We start from the raw sequence: 18,321 nt of genomic DNA on the forward strand, positions 1-18,321 counted from the left end.
AGAACTATTGTACTTCTTGGAGCATTCTGAATATCATTCCATCATTGTTTGAATGGGTCATTCCATCATTGTTGTTCTAGTACTGGGGTTTTGAATTTGCTTCCAAAAACAACTGGATGTTCAACTCGTTGCCAAATTTTGAACGTACTGCTCCAAGAATAATATCGCTTAGATCAGTGTTCACGGTAAAAGGTGATTGAATGTCCAAATGTTTGTGTGTTGACCTGGCAATCAAAACCGCATTCCGTTTTTTGAATGCGATGTAGTGTTCAGGTCTTTAAGCGAACTGTCATGTTGTTGTTGTTATCTGTAGAGGAGGAGTCCCAAACCCAGCGAAAAACTTGATGAAGCGTCTGTGGTAACTACAGAATGCAATAAAAAACATGAGTTCTGGAATTTTGTTCTGACTTTTCAAGTCACGTGCTGCAATGAGTTTGCTCTAATTTGGTGTAAATTCCTCTGGGCTCAATTTGAATCCTAAGTAGCTAATGGACTCCTGAATAGGTTATGGACCACGAATGGCTGTGGACCAGTTTTGGTATAGCACTCTCGGCCAAAAGAGACTGCCATTATCCAGAGGCTAGTTCCATGCTAGAGAAAACTGTGACTCCATGCTATTCATCCAAAATCAGGTCAACTTTTTGGAAGTGGGAAAGTGCTCTTCTTGGTTACCTCGTCAAGTTTTCTGCAGTCAGTTGCTCCGATCTGTCTTGGCAGCAAAACAATCGTTGCACTCACCGGCTTTTTCATGATCGGAGATTTTGCTCTCTCCACCATCTCTTCAATCTTCTTTTTAACAACTGTGATCGTTCCAGTTTCTAGTTTATGCTGAGAAAATTTGATGGGAGTAGTATCGCCGGTGTCAATTTCAGTTTAGACCAAATGTATGTGACCAATTTTGTCGTCGTTCATCGCAAAAACGTCTCTGATTTTTCCAAGCAGATTTCTTTTGTCGTCGTATTTTTGGCTTTGATCTGGAATTGCCAAGGAATTTGCTCTAAGTCCTCTTCACAAACTGGGATCAGATATGTGTTTCCGGAATTGCAGTTCTCAGTTGAAATAATTAAGTTTAGATCAGCAATAATACTTAAAATAAAATTGAAGATGTGCAGAATTCGCCGGACTTCAGTTCCCAACCAAACCAGTCGAGTATTAGCCCACCTTAATGGAACGCTAAGCCCGTGCTCATCAAGTTTTCAGGATAAGGGCATAACTTGAAGAGTCTACATGGTTGATTTGTCCAAAGTCTATGAATTAACCTAGTTGCCAGTCTTTTACGAGTAGTCAGACCGACCCTCATTGTAGCTGCACTATTCGTCTCGTTGAAGGAGCGCGGCCAGTTAAAAATCCGATAAATCAATTGGTTGGTTTATCGTTATCTTTATAGTCACCCTAATGAAACTATATCTGAATAAAATAAAGTGTACTTAAGGAATTAGTTTGCCCTACGAAATGTGAAGTGAAGTTACTAAATCCTATCTACTGTACAGTGTTAATTTTTTTCAAAAACCAATTTTATTCACGAGTCACCTTCTGTTAATTGTTATTAATTTTCTAAGTGGTCCAGATAACTAGTGAGAAATTCCTTATAAAGCCAAATAACTAAAGTTTTAGTCTAATCTTACTGAATACAAGTTTCAATCCCTTATAAATCGAGCAGTCCTGAGTTCGGACAAGCGGGAACTTGTTTTCTAAGATAGCTTAATTACCAACTCTAGCTAACTGGATACACTAATTTCAACAATAATACTGATCAACAACAAATATCACTGGGATCTGCTAACACACTCGTTTCTAATCAGTATTCGATTAAAACAAGTCTGAAAAACAAAAAGCCCTTTCGGGAAGAGTTCAAAGAAGATAAATTGTAACTGATATCAATAGTCCCTAATGTTGCGCTCTCAGATTTGGTCTCCCGGGTGAGAATTTGAAGGCTGTTGTAGAATTGAATCTTAATCTGAATCAACATTTACTTTTCCAATCTTTCTCAGCAGTTTAAGTTACTTTGGCTTTATTTATTATCTTTGAGGTTTGACTTTGAATTCGCTTTGGTTTTAGAATACATCAAGGGCAGTAGTAATTTGGTTCTGTCGCGAAATACATTCAAGTTAAATGTTTGGTTCCTCTATTTATATATATGTATATATATATATATATATATATATATATATATATATATATAATTATACATCTATATATATAATATATATATATATATATATATACATATATATATATATATATATATATAAATATATATATATATATATATATATATATATATATATATATAATTATACATCTATATATATAATATATATATATATAGTCTGTTTTAGGCCTTCGATCCCTATTTCTGTAGGTTGCAACAAAAGGGCAGTTGATGTCATGGAGGTCCTTTTGGACAACTATATCGTCTCTTCTTTCTTACTAACCATTAACATTCGTTTTCTAACTTCCGCTTTCTCTGTGATTTGCACTTTTGGGCTTGCTATTGAGAGATACATATACATATGTCTGGCTGAAAGAGCACATGCTTTGATGCAGAGAAAAATACGTATCTGGCTTCTTATCACAGCAGTTGTATCGCCGATAGTTGCAACAATTGCAATATCTGTCTTTAATTTTGTGCCTCAACGCAGTGTACAATCTTTACGCGTTTGAAAATTCGCTGAAAAGCGCTGAAGAGCTTAATTTTTGCTCTGGCCGTGAAAAGGTCGTGCTTCATCAGAATTGTGTATTGAAGGACTTTCAATCGACCCATGAAAAAAAATTACCAACATATCTAGGATGCTATTTATCTAGTTATAGTCTATATTGAAATTGGGATCTTTTTCGTTTGTGCCCCCCCCACCCAGTACGTCATGTACCACCCAGTTACAGCACGTGTCATTACACATTAAATCATTATGTAAAAATATGGCAAGTGCGTCTGGGGGGTGCAAATAATATGCACCCACTAAGCTGGGAGGGGGGCGCAAACGGAAAAGATCCTGAAGTTGTCACAAAAATGCGCTCCACCATCAATGCAATTTTTAGACCTATTTATCAGTCTGAATATAGATTGCTACAAACTATACAATTGCAAACCCTATTGATGGAATTTTTTCATACGATTATGCTACCCAGATTCTTGCAATTGGTTGCACAAATTTCAAATACCTGCAAAAATCGTGCAGAACATAAATTTTGTCCAATAAATAGAACTCTAATTCTTGTTCTGCAGGCGTGTTTCAGACTTTTTTGCTGACAAAATAAAATATCCACCTCCAAATGATTCTTTGTTGCCGAACAAAAAATCAAACATCATTTCGCAGAAAAATAAAGTAATCCATCAATTTTTTGATAATCAAAAATATGCTTAGATGACAGATCTGGAACAGGAGGTGAAAAGCGTCTAACAGGCACACAAAACCCTAAACACGCCGTAATAACGCTTCATAACACAGTCACTACAGTTTATTGTGTGCAAATTTGAGATCAACCAAAACGACCAGGTTACCTTCTTTGTCTTCTAAGTTTTTAGCATTTTTCAAATAAAAGCTATGGCAAAATAGGTAACTGGTAGTGCATTAGGATGTCAGAAATACAGAACCTTTGCATAATACATAGATTTTGTCTTAAGAAGTGCACTTTTTACCGGGTTCAAATTTTTATCACGTTCTCGAGACCTGTACCATTTCAGAATAGCACACCTGTCAAATTGGGATGGATTACTTCGTCCATTTTGCACATCATTTTTCACAAATTGTAGGCTAATAATACATGTAAAGTTGGCTTAAAAGATCAACAATGGTTTAGAAAAAGATGTTTAGAATTTGATTAAATATTTTGGCGTCAAATTTCACAAAATAGCCAAATTGGCCGTATTGCGTAACTTGGTTACAAAATTTGTCACTCAGATTCCGCATTTTGAAATAAAGATTTTCCCCTAGCTTGTGGTATCCAATTTCCATACGCTGCGTCCCCGTGACTCCACAACAAGCCAGTAATTAATGTTCTTTTGAGTAGCTAGTGATCCGACTGCGAAAACTCTTTGAAAACAACTAAGTGAGTCGACAGTAACGGAATAGTCAAACTACTATGTTTTGAAATAGCTTTTGAGCGTTATGTTTTTGATTAAACTGTATGTTTTATTCAAAAGAACAACCAAATGCAAACAATTTTGACAAAAAGTTTCCATTTTATGAGTTATAAAATTTTAAATACCATTACAAAAACAAGTTTTTTTATGATTTTCAGATACAGTGGGTGTAATAAATTTGAAAAACTCCTAAGCCAAGCGGAAAAGACCAGCTTAAAAAATTCTTAAAAAAGTCAGAATCAGCTAAATTATACTGGTGTTTCATTTGGCGAAGAATGATTGATTGCGTTTATGGTTTCTGAAAAATCCGTTTGTATGAGAGCTGATCAGTAGTTATTAATTTGCTGAAACATCCTTTTTTACAAAAATTGATCAGATACAACCAATTTCTGAAAAAACCTTCGGTGTGAAAAGCGGGCAGTCAATATTGATTTTTGAAAATTCTCTCGGATAAATTTTCAGTAATTGTTTCTATCTCACCCTCAGATGCTCATGATCAGATTCCAAAAAAATTTTTACGCCATTCACACCAAGCTTCGATTATTGAGTTGAGCAAAAGGAAGAATCAAACATTATTACAAAATACAACAAAAAATCATTATTCCGTTAATTCAGGAATATTTCCTCAGCAAATACAAAAACAACTACTATATTATCCAAAACTCCATTAAAGAATCTGGGCTGCAATTAAAACTAGTTTTGAAGATGCCTTAGTGCCGATTGCGCAAAATCAACACCGAAGAGATAATTTCAAATTATCATAAAGAAGGGTACATGCTTAATTGAGGAATATGGTGACATATTTTGTCGCCATGTTCAACAATTTTAAAGTCTTGCTTTCAACAAAACAAAAAATATGACCAAAAATTTTGAGAAAGATATGCTAACAAAATTTGTCATCATAATCCAAAAGAAGTTTTTTTGTGAAATTTCTCTTAATCTAGTTCAAGTTTCATTTGATAGGAGACCTTGTCTGCAATGATTTCATGCATAAATGAGCCCAGCAATTTAAACAGGTTGTCAAAAAACCTTACGCAACAAATTAGACAGTTGCAATTCACGGGCGCACATGCGTCAAAAAGGAGAGTAAGTCAATCAATCTGAAGATTTTATTAGAATAAACTAGCACAAAAATATTCAAAGATGTGTTTTCAAAACATTCAAGGGTAAAATGAGTCGTCAAAATATAGTTTGAACAAGAAATCGAACAGACCGCGTTTTACCAACGAATTGCGACAAGATGCTCAACTTATCTTATAGTTCCACTTAAATAATTAAAGAAAATATATATGTTATGTGAAACCAACATGAATTCTACTTGAAGGATCAAAATTAACAATTCAAAAGCAGTGTTGTCAAAAAACTTTTGAAATTGAGCATACAACTGAAGATCCTACTTATAGTCTATTAAAAAAATGTAACTTAGATCAGGCTTACCATAATTTTTTATCCTGAAAAAATGTGAACATCAACGCCTAAGCAAACTGACGCAATTTCTGTGCTGCAATACATGTGTGGCCCAACGCTTAACCTGTGGAATTGATATAACACTGACATTGAAAGAGAAAACGCAAACTCGATTGTTTCATGTATTTCTTAATCTGCTGTCGAGTCAGAATAGCAACTTCTTGAAACGTTAAGTCCCTTTTCTTCTCATATTAGTTTACTTTATGCGGTGGTTGCGCCAATCACAGTTGTTGTAGTTGTTGAGAGCAGTGGTGGTAGCTTGTCAGTCAGCAGGAGGTGTGTCAGTCTCTTGACTCTCATGCTTGTTTGATTCGGGAGGCATACTAAAGGGCCTGAGGACGAGTTTGATGAAATCGTTCGTTCAGATCACTTTGCACTCATAACTGAAATGTGTGAGGTCAAACTCTGAAGATTTAATGACCCTGATTTTGCCGACTGCGTGCGTGATTATTCGTTTGATTGCTCAGAGTATTTCAAAAAATTCATTCAATGTGAATGGTTGATTCAGGGATGCCTCGTCTTCTTTTTTTAATTCGCAACCTTTTTGGTTGGCAGCAGAGGCGCCCGAGCAGTCAGCACACATCGTGGTTTCTCTGGGCAAAACGAAGTCAACCACTCTGTGATTGCCACGACGTCTCAGGCAGGGGGCTTTTTAGGAACACCTATTTGCCTTGTGATCAAAGCCTGGCACTGATAGCTGATCAAAACCAGTGTTTTCCTGGTTTCGCAACCTCACAAGGTGAGTTGGCGCTTAACTGGCTTTACTGCTGATGCGCACTAAGTTCGTTTTTAATGGGTAGATTTTGCTGATAACTGCTTCTACATCGTTCAGATTTTGTCCAGTCCTAGTCCAACTATCACAAAGCTATGTTTCTCTTCATAGTTGATGGTGATCTTTCGATCTGCGGGAGCAAAAGCGCCCAGACACATGCTTTGGGTAGAAGTGAGGGCCTTCTCAAAAATCTCTACAGCTGGCTTTGTAGCTTGCTTTTCTGTGTCATCGAGTGGAAAAGAGTTGCGGAAAGGAGTTCGGTTGAATGAGAAAATGCATTTTAAAAATGCAACAACACTCCAAAGCCAGTTGGCGCATTTTTTACGCAATAGGTGTTTCACAGCAAACATAAGGAAAAAAGTTTTTTGCATAATGCAATACAGATGTTACACTATGTTTAAGAAGTATGAGATTTTTTATATCATTTAAGAACACATTTAAATCAATTTGTAACTAATTTCGTGAAGTTGTCAAACACTGATTTCACTGCACTAATTTTATGTCGATGAGTTTGGATTGCTGCAAAACGCACTCTTAAAAAACCTGGGAATAAGTAAGCAGATTTTGGTGCAAAAATAATTTTTGTGTAGAAATTTACTACTATTGCAAAAGAACTTTACTTGGAGAACCCTCCCAATTCTCCATTTACAGTTGAGGCTCAATCTGTGTTGCAATCAATTTGTCAAGGAACGCAAAAACGCTTCCCTCAAACGGAATTTTTTTTTACCACTTTCAAAATATATGATCCTATATTCAAAAGGACTGCTTAAGTTTTTCGTTGCTTAGTTTTTGGACGCCGTAATCCATTGAATCAGTAGCTTAAGGAAATGAATAAAAATTTGCCCAATTCGTTTGTAATTTTTCTGTCTGAAACATTGGTGACATCAAAAACGATAACCCATTTTGGTAAATTAGTTTACTTCAAATGCTTGAAATAAAATATTCAAGTTTTCGGGAACAATCAAGAGAGTTTTATTAGTTTGGCTAATTTGCTAGCTGCTAAGTACAGTTGATGAAGTTTACCTAGCTTTTTTTTTACTAATCTGTGCTCAATGATACAAAAAACGGCGGTGAAAACCAATTGGGAAAATAGACTTTTTTGTCTGCTCACAGTTCTGGTGCCCAGGAATAAAGCAGTAAAACTGAAATTGTAAAATTTAAATATAATTGCTATCGTGTTCTTCTATGTCTCACTGTACTTATTGTATTTAAGAGTTTCTCAAAGTAGGAAAAGGCTCAATGTTAAACCAAACATAAAATAGCTGACATTTGGGGTTCTCGCGGAATAAAATTCTGAAACATTTGGAACATCTGTGGTTCTCGCGGTTTAATTGTTTTTTGAAAATGCTCATCAAAAACTGATGAAACAAATGCAAAAATTATAGATTGTACACTTGAATCTAGACTTACGAAAGTAACAACAACAACAACGAATATAAAATTATGACTGCAATAGACTCTTTGCTTTTTGCACTTTTGCTACTGATAGTCTTGGCAACAATTTACCTATACCGCAGAATAGTAATAAGGCTGCAATCTTCAACTGTATCAACTAAAAATAACGAACGAAACAGAACTCTAATTCGTCTCTTCCTTGCAAATGGCATTTTATGGGCTGTGTTACGAGTTCCGTCGTATATTGTGTTATCGATAGTGTTCGGATTCAAAGGAGTAATTCGCAACCGTTTTTTGGAACACGTTTGCAAAAATTGTTCTCCTTCCGCTGATATAAACTCTGGCTGTTCGGATCAATGCTTTCATGATTTTCAAAAATACTCTTTTTTAGCAGTTTCAATATCCGAATCTTTAATCGACTTTAACTCGATTGCCAATTGCGTTATTCTCATTATGCTCACAAAGCAATTTGCCGACAAGTTCTTGATAGTTATTCGATGGGAAAAACTGTTAAAGTGCATAAAATTGTCACAAACTAATCAATAATTAATTATAACACACAAAAAAAGTTAAGGTAATTTTTCCTTAACAAAGTTAAGAACTTTCGCTTTGGTATAATCAAGGTAAACGTAACAACCTTAACTTCATATTTATTTGAGTCAAGTTAACTTGAGTAAAGGCGAGTTCAAGAAAGTCAAATTTACATTAACTAATGAGGTGTTTAGTTATTTTTAATGGTAAAATTACCTTAACTTAGTGTGTACCCTAAGCGAAAGTATTCAAAAACAAACTGAATGAATTCTAACCTATTCACAGTTATAATTGAGTACTTCCCCTGACTATTGAAATTATCATTGTATTTACGCAACATATATTACTCAATGCCAAAATACCCATATTGTGCTGAAATTTCCAATATCATAATAATCAATCAATTCAGTTTCAATTAACCCAACTGATTTTTGTATTCACATTTTTGTTTTCGATTGTCTAGGATGGTTGTCTAAAATGGAGAATGATTTTCCCCTAAAAAAATAATCAAATTCTGTTGTTTTTTATATCAATTAGTTCCTTTTACTCATGACTTCTAAATTGCTCGATTTAGAGAAGCCAAATAAATCGGTCATTAATTTTTGTTTTAAATTGCAAAACCACATAAAAATTCGGCTGAATTAATTTAATTCCCTGTCGTATTGAAGAAGTGTGCCCAGTAAAATTATTTTCTTTACCGACATTTTTGGGGCAGGAGCTATATGCTCAACTGGGTTTTTTGTTCAATCAATTTTTGCGGATCGATATTTTCTTCGTACAGAGTTTTGAGTAGTATAATTGGAAAGCTTGTCAAAACTAGAATTTCAAAATAAAACGATGTTTTTGAGTTTCCGTTTACCCAGAGACTTGCGGGGGTTTAAATTTTGTGAAGCTAAGACTAACTTTGCTTGTTTAGTTCACATTTTTTTTAAAAAAATTTTTGCTAATTCAAACCATTTTTAGTTAAAAAATATATTAAAACTGGTTTCACGCATTAAAAAAAGAGAACTCTTTTATTGAGAACCATGTGTTGTAATTATAATTTGGAGAATCTAATGTTTTAAATATAACTTTAGCTAAATTTTTAAAACCTCAGAATTTTTTTTTCTTAAAAAAGAATCTCTTGTCAAATTAGCGATATCAGTAACATTCGGAATGTTTTTGTTTTAATCGACAATCAGCAAAGAAAGACTCATTTTGGTCTAGTTGTGGAACTTTGCGATTCAGAAATTATACCGATTGTAATAGGGTGCTGAACTGTTTCAAAAAATTTTGGCTTCTCATTCTTATGTTAGTTACTGGCCAGAATGAGTTTCAAGACCAAACTCAAAATTGACAAGTCAATTTTAGTTACAAAAGAGGGTCAATGAAAGTACAAGATAATTTCAGTCCAAATCATTTGGTTTCTTGTTTCAAAAAGTCGGCTGAAATAATTTAATTCCCTGTCGTATTGAAGAAATATGCCCCGTAAAGTTATTTTCTTTACAGACCTTTTTGGGGGAGGAGCTATAGGCTCAACTGGGTTTTTTGTTCAATCAGTTTTTGCGGATCGATATTTTCTTCGTACAGAGTTTTGAGTATCATAATTGGAAAGCTTGTCAAAACTAGAATTTCAAAATAAAACGATGTTTTTGAGTTTCCGTTTACCCAAAGACTTGCGGGGGTTTAAATTTTGTGAAAGTAAGCCTAATTTTGCTTGTTCATTTCACATTTTTCAAAAAAAAATTTGCTAATTTAAACCATTTTTGGTTAAAAAATATCATAAAATTGGTTTCACGCATAAAAAAAGAGAACTCTTTTATTGAGGACCATGTGTTTTAATTATAATTTGGAGAATCTAATGTTTTAATTATAATACTAGCTAAATTTTTGAAACCTCAGCTTTCTTTTCTTTTTCTTAAAAAAGAATCTCTTGTCAAGTTAGCGATATCAGTAACATTCGGAATGTTTTTGTTTTAATCGACAATCAGCAAAGAAAGACTCATTTTGGTCTAGTTGTGGAACATTGCGATTCAGAAATTATACCGATTGTAATAGGGTGCTGAACTGTTTTAAACAATTTAGGTTTTTCATTCTTACGTTAATTACTGACCAGAATGTGTTTCAAGACGAAACTCAATATTGACAAGTCAATTTTAGTTACAAAAGAGGGTCAATGAACGTACAAGATAATTTCAGTCCAAAGCATTTGGTTTCATGGCTTCAAATATTCGGCTGATTTAATTTAATTCCCTGTCGTATTGAAGAAGTATGCCCAGTAAAGTTTTTTTCTTTACGGACCTTTTTGGGGGAGGAGCTATAGGCTCAACTGGGTTTTTTGTTCAATCAGTTTTTGCGGATCGATATTTTCTTCGTACAGAGTTTTGAGTAGTATAATTGGAAAGCTTGTTAAAACTAGAATTTCAAAATAAAACGATGTTTTTGAGTTTCCGTTTACCCAGAGACTTGCGGGGGTTTAAAATTTGTCAAGGTAAGCCTAGCTTTGCTTGTTTAGTTCACAATTTTTAAAAAAAAGTTTTGCTAATTTAAACCATTTTTGGTTAAAAAAATATTAAAATTGGTTTCACGCATAAAAAAAGAGAACTCTTTTATTGAGAACCATGTGTTTTAATTATAATTTGGAGAATCTAATGTTTTAATTATAATTTTAGCTAAATTTTTGAAACCTCAGCATTTTTTTCTTTTTCTTAAAAAAGAATCTCATCAAATTTTATTAATTAGCCCACTTTGTCCAGTTTGACTTGCATTGCACACAAAAAAACTTCTAATACAATCTTCAAATACTGAGAATAGGGTTTGTTTTACCTCTGGTTCCCATGCAAGTTTTCTGTAACTATCAACATTTTAGCGGTTATTTTATTTAGCGGTTAAATTAGCTTCCGTTATTTTAAATCGATATTTAAACAAATTGCTAATTGCACCATTTAATTTTGATATGAAAATTTTTCGTTTGCAAAACAAAATACGCAAGTATTTGTAACAATTGCGTTTTTAGCAGTCACGCAGTCATAGCAAGGTCACTGCACACATAAAAACTGCTAATACAATTTTCAATTACTCAGATAAGGGCTTGTTTTACCTCTGGCTCCCATGAATGTTTTCTGGAACTATAAACATTTTAGCGGTCTTCCATTAATTTAAATCAATATTAAAAAAATTTCTAATTGCTTCATTTAATTTTGATATGAAAATTATTCGTTTGCAAAACAAATTACGCAAGTATTTGTAAAAAATGCGTTTTTAGCAGTCACGCAGCCATAGCAAGGTCATTGTTGGTCCAATGGTTGATTTTTGCAATGAAAAATGTTTTGGATTGTATTTTTTGAGTCTCTCCCTTTCCAAAAAACTCATTCGCATTTTTTGTCCCGAATAGAGGCAATTCTAGTTTAATTTAAGGGTTGAAATAAAAAGAGATCCCATTTTTGTTCAAATAAAAACCAATATATACATATTGTGTTTTCTGAGTAAAAATCATGGTTTTGATGGCTCCGAAAAATTGTTTCCTTAAATTTTTAATGATTTCTTAAATTTCGCCAGCATTTAATGTTTTTTGTAACCATACGACTGATTCTAAAAAGAACAGATTTCTAATTCGGTATCTAAACAGCTGTTAAAGGAAATATCTAAGGCTTTCTGGATAAAATTTTGATATATTGACTTTTTGTCAAATTAGCGATATCAGTAACATTCGGAATGTTTTTGTTTTAATCGACAACCAGCAAAGAAAGACTCATTTTGGTCTACTTGTGGAACTTTGCGATTCAGAAATTATACCGATTGTAATAGGGTGCTGAACTGTTTTAAACAATTTTGGCTTTTCATTCTTATGTTAGTTACTGACCAGAATGAGTTTCAAGATCAAACTCAATATTGACAAGTCAATTTTAGTTACAAAAGAGGGTCAATGAACGTAGAAGATAATTTCAGTCCAAAGCATTTGGTTTCTTGGCTTCAACGCCTTTTGCCTAAAATTATTTGAGAAAATTTGAGTTCCACCTGTATTTTTTGTTATTTTTTAGTCATTTGACTTTGGCTCACTAAAAACTTTTCAAGAAATCGTACCGGGCACATATTTTACTTTAGATTTGCAATTTGTTGAGAGTTGCGCAGTGAGCCAAAACCGATTGTGACTCGGCGGATTTCATTACATGCTCTCCGTGAACAGAAGCAAGATGGAGTGAAAATTCTTTAAAAGCATATGTTTCTGTGCTGAGATTAGGCAAAATGGGACTGCTTGCAGTTAAAAAGGGTCTAAACCATGGATGTGTCTGATTGCTGTTGCATGCGTTGTTCCGTTTAATGAAACTGTGTTCATGCTCACTCTTGAAATGAACGTTTGCAAACTATTGGTTTCTGTGTCCAACCTTTGATAAAAGTGTCCTTAGATGTTGCTTGAGTATGACCACTGATAGTTGACATTGCTCCGGAATTTTGATTGCCGTTTGTGCGCCCTTTTCTTCGGTTGATTGCGAGCACTTTTTGTTGTTTGATTTATAATTCCAATTCAGTTAGATTGTGATTGTTTCAAGTTATATCGATGTGTATCCGAAATGATGAATACCTTACAGCTTGTTAGAGGGACAACTTTTTAGAGTCAGACAACTTTTTAGAGGGGTAAAATGTTTTCATGTATACTTTGAGACAATTTAGACAAAAATTGTGAAAACTGAACCGCTATTGACGCTCACTGACTGGTTTATCTCAGTACAAATTCCAGCGACCAAAATTGGGATTTCTTGAACAATTGGCGGCACGGACTTAAAAAAATGTTGCCTTTTCTCAGTTTCGAAGATTGAACACCTTCAATTGTCTAATTTCTGCTGTCTCTGAGATGAAACACCTTCACTAGCAGCAACATTCAAACTCATCGAGTCAAAAGATGTGTATTTCCGAACCATTGATTTCAATTTCGGCTCCAGCTCAGAAGTGAGGCTTTCCAGTTACATGAGGCCAGAAATGGAATTGAATTTGCACTGAAAGTCTTCTTACATCACTAATCTTGTTTTGAGGGAAATTTTTTTCTGACTGGCATGGTGGACATTTCAGCAAATTTGTTGCAAAGCTTGTTAAAAAACGATGAATGCGAATGCTGTTTTCTTGGTTTTTGGGCGGAATTTTTGTTGAATGATTGATTGCCTTCAATCAGTTCCACTTACAGCCACATTACAGTGGATCTTTACTTGGTCAGGTGAGTAGAGTCACAGGTAGTTCGAGCATGGACCTCCGCTCCTTTTCGCTTGGTTCGCAGCTGTGAGTAATTTGTTTTCACTATATTGCTGATTAATTTGTCAAATACGATCCTAGATGATGCGCCAAAAGCTCAATCCACAATGAGTGAACCCGCTCTTTTTGTAACGGCAGCCTTTTGATGGTTTTGTGTGGGTCATCAGTTTCGTTTCTTTGTTGTTGATCAAGGAAAACCTTTAATCTCTGCTGTTGCATGAGTTGTGTTTTATAGCATGGTCCGTTTTTTGTTCTGCTCGTCAGAAATTTGTTACTCTGTTTTTGGATTTTCGTGTTCCGTCTTAGGCGTCTACTTTTGTATTGAAATTGTTTGCAACTATTTTCAAGAATGTTTATAACTATGTTTATACATATGTTCAAACGTTATGAGCGGTTAACCGTGGTTCGGGGTTTTTTGTTTTATGTCATCTTTCTTGAATGCTCTTTTCAATGTGCTTTATGTATTCTCATCGTAGTATTGATCATTTGGTCTGATCATAGTTCCAAAAACACATCGCAACCTAGGAATGATACGGTTTGAGCTTTTATAATATTCACCTAGTACAAAATCTTTTTGCAATTGCGTGTCAGCTGGTGCAAAAGTGTTAGCAGAATTGGTTAGTGTGTACTTTTAGAATGTAACAGTGATCTGTTCAAACCCACGACTGTTTTTACGCAATTTCACTAGAAATGTAGGTTTAGCTGGAGTTAGCAAAAAGATTTAATTTTTCGGTCATAGCGCTTGTTAAAACAGAAAGTGCCATAATCTAGTGAAGATCAGCCTTAGCTACGTATAAGAATTTCTTCGGATATTCCCGTCTAAGACTTATTCGTTGATCCAGGAGAGAGCCCACACTTTCACCTTTGGCATGGACTCGAAAATTACTGAGCGGACTCTATTGGTTCGGTTTCAAAACCAAGAACCCACTGTTATAGTTTCCTGCTTCTGTCAAGCTTGAAAGAGACTACTCTTTCAGAAGATTGTTTTCTGTTCAGTGATAGTGTATATGTTAGGTAGATTGCCTCCCGGGTCCAGGAAGAATTGGAAAAATATGTAAGATAAGCGGTGAAAAGTTGTTTTTTTTCACCGCAATTTTCGTACGTAATTTTGCGGTGAAATGCGGTGAAATTATGTAATTTCACCGCTATAGTAAGCGGTGAACTTACAAAAAGTCACCTCATTTCACTGCCGTTACAAGGGTTTGAACCTCTCACCTCCAAGATGTCATCCACTCTTCTTCCACTGCGTCATCTCTCACTAACGTTTAGTGTTTTTGTTCACTCTTCTTTCTGTAAAACATGCGGGGTGAATTTTTGTAAGATTTGCAATTTTTAGCGGCGAAATGGCATATTTTATTGGTGATTTTCAGTAAGTTCACCGCTAACTCTAGTAGTGAAAATACATTAATTCACCGCTTAGAAAAAAGTGTCAAAAAGATGTAAGATTAGGGGGTACTTTTAGGGGGGGGGGGGGGGGGGGGGCTTAAATCGAACAATTCCTCCCTTACTCCCCATTCACTGTTGATCTCACACAATTTTAACACTTTTTTCAGAGCGGTGAATTTATGTAAATTTATATTTTGCAAAACAAAGTTATATAGTTTGCAGCGAAAAATTTAACATTTCTCGGTCGGTTCACTCACTTGTTGTTAGAGTTATTTATTTCGCAACAGAAGTATTCTGGATTTTGCAGAGAATTAAAAGGCTGATGGTTTTTGGTGTAGTTTGTCTACTGCCGTCCACTTGCAGGAGTGAATTGATTCTTAGAGTGCTTTTTTCACGCTTCACTTATTGATTTTCACATCTCTGACATTAAAAACCGGCTTTATTTCTTTGAAAATATAGGATGAGTTCTGATCATCACGCTTTAAGATATTAGCTTCCATGTTACGAGAAGGCTCACAATTATATTTTGTGTTTGGGAAAAACGGAAAGGAACCAAAACCTAATTTGAAAAAATGGCCAAAGTAATGCGAGGTGCCTCGAATCAATGACCATAACAAACAGTTTGATGAAACATGATACTCTCAAACCTGTCGATGAGTTTGTCCTCGGAGTGTCTGTAGCTCTTGACAGCCAACTTCATCTTCTTGAAGTCAGACACCACTCTCTCCAAGTCCTTCATCTCCTTCACCACTTTGAACGCCTTCTCAAAGTCGTCCATCATCAACACAAACACCTACCATTGCACAACCATTATAACACAAGACATCTTTTTTGAGGTTCCTCTTCGTTGGTTGTTGTAAAGTTGATGTGGTTACTGTTAGTATTACTGTAACCCTCGACAAATAGAATCAATCATTTTCAATATATTTAGTCGATTAAAGCGCGGTATTGGTCAACCAAAATATTTCCCCGAAAAAATGGCAACAATATATCGTTTAAAAGACCCCACTTCAATTTAGTGAATCAGTGCATATTATCATTTGCACTCCAACTTTTAGTGGGTGCATATTTATGCTTGGAATCCCACAGCTAAATAGGTGTCAGTGCATGTTATTTCCCAGTTGGAGGTGCCAGACCCATCAGACAACTCGGGCGCGCACCTGTTATTTCTGCCCTCCAAGTTACATAGTCTGATGTATCTCAGGAACCTCACCACACTTTGGTTACAGAATAGTTTGAGCGCCTTCTCAAAGTCATCCATCATCAAGAATAGTTCGATCAGAGACTAAAGTGAGCGCCACGGAATCTGCTCAGAGACAGTTTCGAGCAAATGTGGGTCTGATGAGAGACAATTTTGAGCGCAAGTGGGCTGATCAAAAACAGCTTTGAGCCAAAGTCTGTCTGGTCAGAAACAATATCGAGCGCATTTAAGTCTAATCAGAAGTGGACTCAAGCGGACCTCGACTGCAGAAAGAATTTCGAGCAGTTGAGCGCAGTTGAGTCTGATCAGTATTCATTCCGGTCGGGGATGGACTGATCAGAGATGGTTTCCGTCTGGGACCCTGGGACCTCAGTCCGTTTTGCACATATCAAGCGCTCATGCTATGTAATTGACTCTTCAGCGACGCTACACATTTGCCATTAAATCTTGCGGAAAAAATAAGAAGAGTGAACTCTGATGAATTCTAATTTATGATTTTTTTCTCTATTGAAAAAGATTTTTCACTTTATCCCCTATGTATCAAAAATTTCCTATCTGTAGAATTTGGGAAATGCTACTTTTCTCACAAAAGTGTCGCATTTGAAGTGGATTCAACTTTAATTTCGAAAATTGGTTAAAATAGGATTGTTAGTAAGACTGTTGGCTTGCAGTTCAAGGTCATTTGACAAACCAGACACTTATCGAACAAAAAAAGGGGTTTCTTGAGTGGGTGCAACATTGATTTTCTGAGGGGGACCGAATTTATTAAAATGTTTATCATTCGGTATTTAAATCAGTGTGGTCAAACCTGGTAGGGAGTAAGTGCATTCTTGGGGCAAAATCCACGGTGGTCACTTTTGGGGAATTTGATTTATAGATACCGTGGGGGGACTTTACTTCCAAATAAGGCTTAAGTTCTTGAATTCTTAGTTTGACCGATTGATTATTTGGTAGCGTCATAAGTCTGATTCTGCTTTTGTTTTAGTTTGATAAGCTTGAATAGAAGTCAACAATGTATAGAGAAGGCGTTCAGGTCATTCAATTTTTCATTTCAAATCATAACAAACTTTACGTAAGACAGGCATAACTAATGTGGTCCATAATGCGATGTCAACAGATTCTTTTGTTTTGATCTTTCTTGTACGTTGTTGTTTTATAAGTTAATAAGGAGTAGAGTCACAACATTAGCAAAACAGTACCATATCAGAGCTGAAGCTTAGAAGTTGACCTGTAGAAAAGTTTTGATACCAAAATCATTGTTGAGAGAGTTGAACTGACTTGATCAAATAGAACGCCGGTTTGCCCGATTGGAAATCAGACCACTTGAAAACACCGGAGAAACGCAGTTAGATCAAGTGGACGAATTGAGAGCTTGTAGAATTGAAAGAATAGTAGCTGTTAAGTTATGAATTTAGCTTCAAATTTAAAGGTGTGAACCATCTTTTCTAATGAAACTCTGGTTGAATTTTGATGTGATTTTGTGAGCTTTTACATTTCTTTTTTATTCATTTGATGTTATTTGATTGTTCAAATCAATTCATTTTTCCCAACTAGAGGTACTTACAGCCGCCAGGAGCAGTTTGGGGACAACATAATCCTTCAATAGAAGTCTGAAAGCCGTCAAAACACCCCTTTCAATTTCTTGAGTTTTGGGCGGTAGTCGGTCCCCAGCTAGTCAGCCTAAGCAAAGTGCAAATTTCTACAGTGGCGCCCCTGGGTGGGCTCTTGAGATTTCTTGACAGTTGGGGTGGCTGGACTGCTGTGGTGGTTGCAGTAGAACAATAGTGGATTTTGCAAGTGCGATCAAAAAGAGTGAAGGAGAACTTTCTGGTGCGACGACGAGTGAAGAAAACGGAATATGTGGACAAAATCAAATTGGAGGTTGACAGAGAGGGAGAGAAAGAAAGAGGGCGAATGTGCAGAGGGGTTCTCAGTAGAGTTGGAGCTCGACTCATGGCATTGTTAACAATCAGCTTTTCTTGAGATTAGGAGAGTGTTCTGACTTAGTCAAGAGCGTAAGTTGCGTGAGGCTGAGATTGTGCAGAGAAAAGAGTAGTGCATTAGCTCAGTTATTGCACGACCTTGCCCAAGAACAGGAGAATTGTGAGGCAAGGTACAGAGAGTGTTGCGAGTAGAGAGTTAGAGGCTGTCTAAAGAGGGAAAACCTAAGTGACAACAAGTTATTCAAGACTGTCATTGTTAGTAATTGATTATTCTTGAGGAAAGAAGACCACTTCAGAGTATCGAGAAATTGGAACAGGA

The 18,321-nt window shown here is 35.5% G+C and overlaps 1 protein-coding gene across 1 annotated transcript in view; it reads right to left on the minus strand.

Moving 5' to 3' along the window:
- Nucleotides 1-14,708: 14,708 nt before the first annotated feature.
- LOC142339874 (uncharacterized) overlaps nucleotides 14,709-18,321 on the minus strand; it is a 32,072-nt gene continuing 28,459 nt past the window's right edge. The window contains exons 5-6 of the mRNA XM_075390192.1: nucleotides 15,506-15,651; nucleotides 14,709-14,762 (exon numbers count right to left, since the gene is read on the minus strand). Of these exons, the coding sequence (XP_075246307.1) occupies nucleotides 14,738-14,762; nucleotides 15,506-15,651 (171 nt within the window). The 3' untranslated portion in view covers nucleotides 14,709-14,737. The remainder of the gene's footprint in view (nucleotides 14,763-15,505; nucleotides 15,652-18,321) is intronic.

This window comes from Convolutriloba macropyga, chromosome 5 (genome assembly GCF_964194025.1).
Source record: "Convolutriloba macropyga chromosome 5, txConMacr16.3, whole genome shotgun sequence".
NCBI lineage: Eukaryota > Metazoa > Xenacoelomorpha > Acoela > Convolutidae > Convolutriloba > Convolutriloba macropyga.